The sequence below is a fragment of the Scyliorhinus torazame genome, chromosome 10 (assembly GCF_047496885.1).
Source record: "Scyliorhinus torazame isolate Kashiwa2021f chromosome 10, sScyTor2.1, whole genome shotgun sequence".
NCBI classification, from domain to species: Eukaryota; Metazoa; Chordata; class Chondrichthyes; order Carcharhiniformes; family Scyliorhinidae; genus Scyliorhinus; species Scyliorhinus torazame.
This window is the reverse complement of record NC_092716.1, coordinates 185610445-185618212: the sequence shown is the minus strand read 5'-3', so window position 1 is coordinate 185618212 and position 7768 is coordinate 185610445. Positions and strand designations below refer to the sequence as shown.

Genomic DNA, 7768 nt, shown 5'->3' with positions numbered 1-7768 from the left:
TTTCCACTGCTCTGCTATAAAATCTTTTATAATGGACTCCAGCATTTACCAAATTCAGGCTGACTGGTTTATAATTCCATTTACTCTCTACCTCCCTTTTTAAATAATGGGGTTACATTAGCTACTCTCAAATCTATAGGGACTGTCCCAGAGTCTATAGAACCTTGGAAGATGAGCACCACTGCATCAATTATTTCTAGGGCCACTTCCTTGAGTACTGTGGTTTGTAAATTATCAGGCCCTGGGAACTTATGGGCCTTCATCAATTTCCCCAACACTATTTCCCTACTAATACTGATTTCCTTCAGTTCCTCCCCCTCACTAAACCCTGTGCTCCCCAACATTTCTGGTACGTTATTTGTGTCTGCTTTGTGAAGACAGAAGCAAAGCATGTATTTAGTTGGTCAGCCATTCCTTTGCTCCGCATCATAAATTCCCCTGTTTCTGACTGTCTTCACCAATCCTTTTCTCTTTGCATACCTAAAGAAGCTTTTACAGTCAGTTATTATGTTCCTCACAAGCTTACTCTTGCAATCTATTTTCCTCTTCATAATCAATCCCTTTGTCCTCCTTTGTTGAATTCTAAGCTGCTCCCAATCCTCAGATCAGCTGTTCTTTTTGCCCAATGTATGTGCTTCATCTTTGAATATAATGCTATCTCTAACTTCCCTTGTAAGCCATGGATTGACCATGTTTCCCATTTTAGTTTTGCACCAGACAGGAATGAACAATTATTGCAATTCACCCAAAAACTCTTTGAATGTTGCCTGTTCACCATCATCCCTTTAGTAACGTTCCCCAATCTATCATAGCCAACCTGCGCCTCATTCTATTGTAGATTCCTTTATTTAGATTCAGGACCCTAGTCTCAGAATCAGCTATGTCACTCTCCATCTTGATTAATTCCCTCATATTATGGTCACTCATCTCCAAGGGGCCTCACACAACTAGATTGCCAATTATTCCTTTCTCATTGCACAACACGCAGTCCAGGATGGCCTGTTCTCTAGTTGGTTCCTCAATGTATTGGTCTGGTAAACCATCCAGTATACACTCCAGGAATTCCTCCTCTACCATAGTGTTGCTAATTTGATTTTCCCAATGAAAGAGTGGAAGACTAAATAGTTCAACACAAATCATCCCTGGCTACTTGCTTCAGTTGTTTGCAAGCTCTGTCAGTTACATAACACATATCTTGGACCGGAATTTGGAGACATCCATGGTGTGAAATTTAGTCATTTTATTCCATTGTGCTTTTGTCATTCAATTAATAGAATAGACTTTAGACACTATGTCTTAAACAGACGTTGACAATAAACAAGAGTCAAGTTCCTTTTTTTAAATAAATGTTTTTATTGATTTTCATGTTTTATGGTATATGGTTACGTTGCTAAGTCAAAGCTATATTTTTACAAATTTCCATCAGAGTGCGACATGTGTGTACTTCTGTGTTGTCATCTGGCACCGTCTGGTCCTGTTTCCGGGTCCCTCCTCCACAGCTCTGCCATCTATCTTCTGCCTTGCTGGATTCTGCAGTCACTCCCCACCTACATCATGGTTTTTCTGACGTTCTGTGCTGTTTCAACAATTTCCAGTTTATTGATCCTAACCATCTCTTCTTCACCATGGACATCCAATTGCTGTCCAACTGCATCCCCTACCTGGACAGTCTTACTGCTCCCCTCTTCTTCAGTGAGCGGAGGTGCAACTAGTGCCACTTCACGATCATCTCCCTCCGTCTGGCTGAACCTGTTCTCAAATTGAACAATTTCTCCTTTAACTCATCTCACTTCCTCCAAATAAAAGGTGTTGCTATTGGTACCCACATGAATCCTAGCTATACCTGCTTTTTTTGTCAGGTGTGTGGCGAATTCTTGCTTCAGTCCGACTTGGGGCCCCCTCCCTCAACTCTTTTTTCCTGATACATTGATGATGATATCAGTGCCATTTCCTGCTCTTGCCAGGAATTTAAAAACTTGATCAACTTGGCAGACAATTTCTACCCTTTTCTCACCTTCACATAGTCAATCTCCCACTCCTCCCTTCCCTTCCTTGACTTCTCCATCTCCATTTCTGGAGATGGCTATCTATTAATATTCATTATAAGCTCACTGTCTCTTTCAGCTCCCTCGACTACACTTCCTTGCACCCTGCCTCCTGTCAGGACGCCATTCCATTTTCCCAGTTTCTCCATCTCTGTTGCATCTGTTCTGATGATGCTACCTTCCACAGCAGCACTCCGAAATGTCCTTTATTTTCCTCAACCAAGGAATCCCCCCCCCCCCCCCCACATTGGTTGACGTGACCCTGAACCATGTCTGATACATTTCCCACACTTCCATTCTCACCCACCCCTATTCCTCCCTCCCAGAACTGCCCCTTCCTCCCCACCAGCCTCCACATCAAATGTATCACCCTCCACCATTCCTGCCACCTCCAGCATGATGCCATCACCAAACACATTTGGCCCATGGTTTAATAACAAAACGGGGACAGTGTTCATGGTCTGAAATTGTTGAACTTATTATTAAGTCCAGCAGGCTGAAAAGTGCCTAATTTAGGTGTTAGTACATTTCCTCTCACTCTGACCCTACCGATATACCTCTTTCTGACTCTAGTGTGACCTGTCTCTCCCAGTGTACAACTTGGGGTTTCCTCTCTAATTTACCACCTGATTCACCCACCCCCGCAATATCACCAGCAAATCACAAGGAAATTCGTCCCAGATCGGTTCAGGTGCAAATCGTCTAGCCTGTACAACTCCTTTCTGCCCCAAAACAAAGGAGGCCATTCAGCCCATTTGTGCCGTTACTAGCTCTTTTGATGGAGCTTACTCTGCTTTAAAGCCCCTCAACACCAGAATTGCACCACTCTCTCTCAACATGGTAATGGGTCCGATGCACAGCACACGCCTAACGCAGCTGTACACGTGTTCATAAATATGGCAAAACTATGTGTGGGTGGGTGAAAAGTTCCCCTGGCGGCTGGATGTACAGCACCCTCTCATACCACCTTGCACGTGTCTAGATTTACATCCTATAAAATAAGTTGGGGATCTTCCCAAATGGCTTTAGAGTCAAAGTACTTTTGAAATGTAGTCACTATTATAATGTAGAAAATGCAGCAAACATTTTTCACACAGCAAGATCCCAGGACCAGCAATGTGATAATGAGCTGGCAACATTGATTGATGTTTAATTAGGGATAAATATTGCCCAGGACACCAGAGAGAAGTCGCCCTGGGATACGCTACGATTGCCTGTACATAGAAAATACAGGGATTTGGGATATAGTTCCAGTGTGAGCTGTTTGCCTGTGTTCCCATATTCAGGCTTGTCTGATCTAAGCCAGGGCAGGATTTTGCAACACGCTCGACAAACTGGGAGCATTAAGGGAGTTCGGGGGAGCGCAGCGAAGCGAAGCGTCAGTCAGAGTCCCCCACCGGGCGGGGAAGCAGCTGAGCCGGCAGCGGGAGCCGGATCTCCGCCTGTCCCAGAGCGGAGGAGCAGACTGCCGCCCGGATCAGGGCGAAGGAGCTTCGCCTCTCGGCTCCTCTCCCGGGAAACTTCCCACACCGACCGGCCAGCCAGAGGTGCTGAGAGCAGGGCAGGGGACTGAGAGCTCCGGCACTGCGGTAAAGGGGGCTGGCGTCACGGGGCTCACAGGGGTGTTTCTGGGAGGGTCTCTGGGATCGCTGGGGGGGGGGGGGGGGGTATCTCGGTTCTGGGGTCTCTGGTTGGATCTGGAAACTCTCGGTTTCCGGTTGGGTTTGGGCTAGGTTAGGGGAGGGGGTGCTGTCGCTGGTCTAAGGGTCTCTAGTTTTTAAAGACATATTTGGGTTTAAGGTCGGGTCTGCCCAATATCTCTGCGTTGGGTGTTTGCTTTTGAGATTTCTGGTCGCGTCTTGCGGGGTGTCTGGGGTCCCTGCGTTTGAGGGTCGGGTCCGGGGTCTCTGGCTGGCTGGGGGGAGGGGGTCTCTGGCTGGCTGGCTGGGGGGGGGGGGGGGTCTCTGACTGGCTTTGGGGGGTCTCCGGGTTGGATCTGGGGGCTCTGACTGGCTGTGAGGGGGGGGTCTCTGGCTGGCTGTGAGGGGGGTCTCTGGGTCGGGTCTGGGGTCTCTGACTGGCTTGGGGGGGGGGGGGTCTCTGGCTGGCTGAGAGGGGGGGTCTCTGGGTCGGGTCTGGGGTCTCTGACTAGCTGTGTGGGGGGGGGGGTCTCTGGCTGGCTGTGAGGGGGGGTGTCTCTGACTGGCTGAGAGGGGGGTCTCTGGGTCGGGTCTGGGGTCTCCGACTGGCTTGGGGGGGGGTCTCTGACTGGCTGAGAGGGGGGTCTCTGGGTCGGGTCTGGGGTCTCTGACTGGCTGTGAGGGGGGGTGGTTCTGGCTGGCTGGGGGGGGGGGGTCTCTGGCTGGGTTTGGGGGGTTTCTGGGTCGGCTCCGGGGTCTCTGACTGGCTTGGGGGGGGGGGGGGGGGGGGGGTCCGGGCGGCGCTCCTCCCCAGTGGGATGTGGGGCTGGCTGAGTGTGAGGGGGGGCCAGGGGAGGTAGAGACCGGGGACCGGGGTCTGTAGCGGGGATCCCGGGACCCGGGGCTGGAGGGATGAACAATGTGAGCGGCAATGAGACGGAGCCGGATTCCCAATGGCAGGGACATGATTTCCCGGCTCTGATTCTGGGCACTCTGCTCATCTTCCTGATCAGCGCCGGCAACCTGCTGGTGTGTCTCAGTGTGTGGACCGAGAAACAGCTGCGGACAACAACCAACTTCTTCATCGTCAGTCTGGCCGCGTCCGACCTGCTGCTCGCCGTCCTCGTCCTCCCGCTCTATGTCTACTCGGAGGTGAGACCGGGGGGGAGAGACCGGGGGGGGGGGGGGAGAGACCCCCGGGAGGGGATGGGAGAGAGACCCCCGGGAGGGGGGGAGAGAGACCCCCGGGAGGGGGGGGAGAGACCCCCGGGAGGGGATGGGAGAGAAACCCCCGGGAGGGGAGGGGAGAGAAACCCCCGGGAGGGGAGGGGAGAGACCCCCCCCCCAACCGGGATGGGAGAGAAACCCCCGGGAGGGGATGGGAGAGACCCTCCCCCAACCGGGATGGGAGAGAGACCACGGGGAGGGGATGGGAGAGACCCCCGGGGGGGGGGGGGGATGGGAGAGACCCCCGGGGGGGGGGGATGGGAGAGACCCCCGGGGGGGGGGGGAGATGGGAGAGACCCCCGGGAGGGGATGGGAGAGACACCCCCGGGAGGGGATGGGAGAGACACCCCCGGGAGGGGGGGTGAGAGACCCCTGGGAGGGGGTGGGAGAGAGAGACCCCCGGGAGGGGGGAGAGACCCCGGGAGGGGGCCCCCGGGAGAGGGATGAGAGACCCCCGGGAGGGGGGTGAGAGACCCCCGGGAGGGGATGGGAGAGAAACCCCCAGGATGGGAGAGACCCCCCCCCCCGGGATGGGAGAGAGACCCCCGGGAGGGGATGGGAGAGAAACCCCCGGGAGGGGATGGGAGAGACCCCCCCCCCCCGCCAACCGGGATGGGAGAGACCCCCCCCCCCCCCCAACCGGGATGGGAGAGAGACCACGGGGAGGGGATGGGAGAGACCCCCGGGAGGGGATGGGAGAGAGACCCCCGGGAGGGGATGGGAGAGAGACCCCCGGGAGGGGATGGGAGAGAGACCCCCGGGAGGGGATGGGAGAGACCCCCCGGGAGGGGGGGTGAGAGACCCCCCGGGAGGGGATGGGAGAGAGACCCCCCGGGAGGGGGGGGGGGGTGAGAGACCCCCGGGAGGGGATGGGAGAGAGACCCCCGGGAGGGGGGGGGGGGGGGTGAGAGACCCCCGGGAGGGGGAGAGAGACCCCCGGGAGGGGATGGGAGAGAGACCCCCGGGTGGGGGGGGGGGGTGAGAGACCCCCGGGAGGGGACGGGAGGGAGACCCCCGGGAGAAGATGGGAGAGTGACCCCCGGGAGGGGGGGTGAGAGACCCCCGGGAGGAGATGGGAGAGTGACACCCGGGAGGGGGGTTGTGAGAGACCCCCGGGAGGGGGGGAGTGAGAGACCCCCGGGAGGGGGTGAGAGACCCCCGTGGGGGGGTGACCCCCGGGAGGGGGGGGAGGAGCACCAGAGCTGGGCGGGATTTAAATGTTGCAGTTTCTAATAGTGAAGTAAATGAGTTTATTTCACATCGCTGTATTCCAGTAACTAGCAGCTGTCCCGAATGAAAGAGCTGCTGTGGAGGAATTCTGTTCGGGAATGATTCCCCCAGAAAGAGCTGCGCTTCCAGGATCGCAGCTGGAAATATTTGTCCCATTTAAATTCCTGAACTGAGTTCCCAGTGCCCGGCAGGAACTGGCCAGAAAACGGATTTTCTAACAGCAAACTGAAAGAAGGGTTTTTAATCATAGACAAGCTTATTCCTTCGCACAACAGCACTTCCAATGCCATTTAAACTGGAGTCAGTGTCGCTGAGCAGTTAGTGTAGCGACAGAGAAGACAGGACAGCAGCACTGAATGTCCTTCAGTTGGAGAGTCAGGGTCTCACTCTCAGTTATAGGGTCAGGGTCTCACTCAGTTATAGGGCCAGGGTCTCACTCAGTTATAGGGCCAGTGTCTCACTCTCTCATTTATAGGGTCAGTGTCTCACGCTCTCAGTTATAGGGTCAGTGTCTCACTCTCTCAGTTATATGGCCAGTGTCTCAATTATAGGGCCAGTGTCTCACTCTCTCAGTTATAGGGCCAGTGTCTCACTCTCTCAGTTATAGGGCCAGTGTCTCACTCAGTTATAGGGCCAGTGTCTCACTCAGTTATAGGGCCAGTGTCTCACTCAGTTATATGGCCAGTGTCTCACTCAGTTATAGGGCCAGTGTCTCACTCTCTCAGTTATAGGGCCAGTGTCTCACTCTCTCAGTTATAGGGCCAGTGTCTCACTCAGTTATAGGGTCAGTGTCTCACTCTCTCAGTTATAGGGTCAGTGTCTCACTCTCTCAGTTATAGGGTCAGTGTCTCACTCTCTCAGTTATAGGGCCAGTGTCTCAGTTATAGGGCCAGTGTCTCACTCTCTCAGTTATAGGGTCAGTGTCTCACTCTCTCAGTTATAGGGTCAGTGTCTCACTCTCTCAGTTATAGGGCCAGTGTCTCACTCAGTTATAGGGCCAGTGTCTCACTCTCTCAGTTATAGTGTCAGGGTCTCACTCAGTTATAGGGTCAGTGTCTCACTCAGTTATAGGGCCAGTGTCTCACTCAGTTATAGGGTCAGTGTCTCACTCAGTTATAGGGCCAGCGTCTCACTCTCTCAGTTATAGTGTCAGGGTCTCACTCAGTTATAGTGCCAGGGTCTCACTCAGTTATAGGGCCAGTGTCTCACTCAGTTATAGGGCCAGTGTCTCACTCTCTCAGTTATAGTGTCAGTGTCTCACTCTCTCAGTTATAGTGTCAGTGTCTCACTCTCTCAGTTATAGGGCCAGTGTCTCACTCTCTCAGTTATAGGGTCAGTGTCTCACTCTCTCAGTTATAGTGTCAGGGTCTCACTCAGTTATAGGGTCAGTGTCTCACTCAGTTATAGGGCCAGTGTCTCGCTCAGTTATAGGGCCAGTGTCTCACTCAGTTATAGGGCCAGTGTCTCACTCTCTCAGTTATATGGCCAGTGTCTCACTCAGTTATAGGGCCAGTGTCTCACTCAGTTATAGGGCCAGTGTCTCACTCTCTCAGTTATATGGCCAGTGTCTCACTCAGTTATAGGGCCAGTGTCTCACTCTCTCAGTTATAGGGTCAGTGTCTCACT

General features: G+C 53.7%; 1 protein-coding gene across 1 annotated transcript in view; it reads left to right on the top strand.

The window, feature by feature from the left end:
* The first annotated feature begins 4551 nt into the window (after positions 1-4551).
* Positions 4552-7768, top strand: part of LOC140384429 (D(4) dopamine receptor-like) — a 113423-nt gene continuing 110206 nt past the window's right edge. The window contains exon 1 of the mRNA XM_072466117.1: positions 4552-4837. Within this exon, the coding sequence (XP_072322218.1) occupies positions 4598-4837 (240 nt within the window). The 5' untranslated portion in view covers positions 4552-4597. The remainder of the gene's footprint in view (positions 4838-7768) is intronic.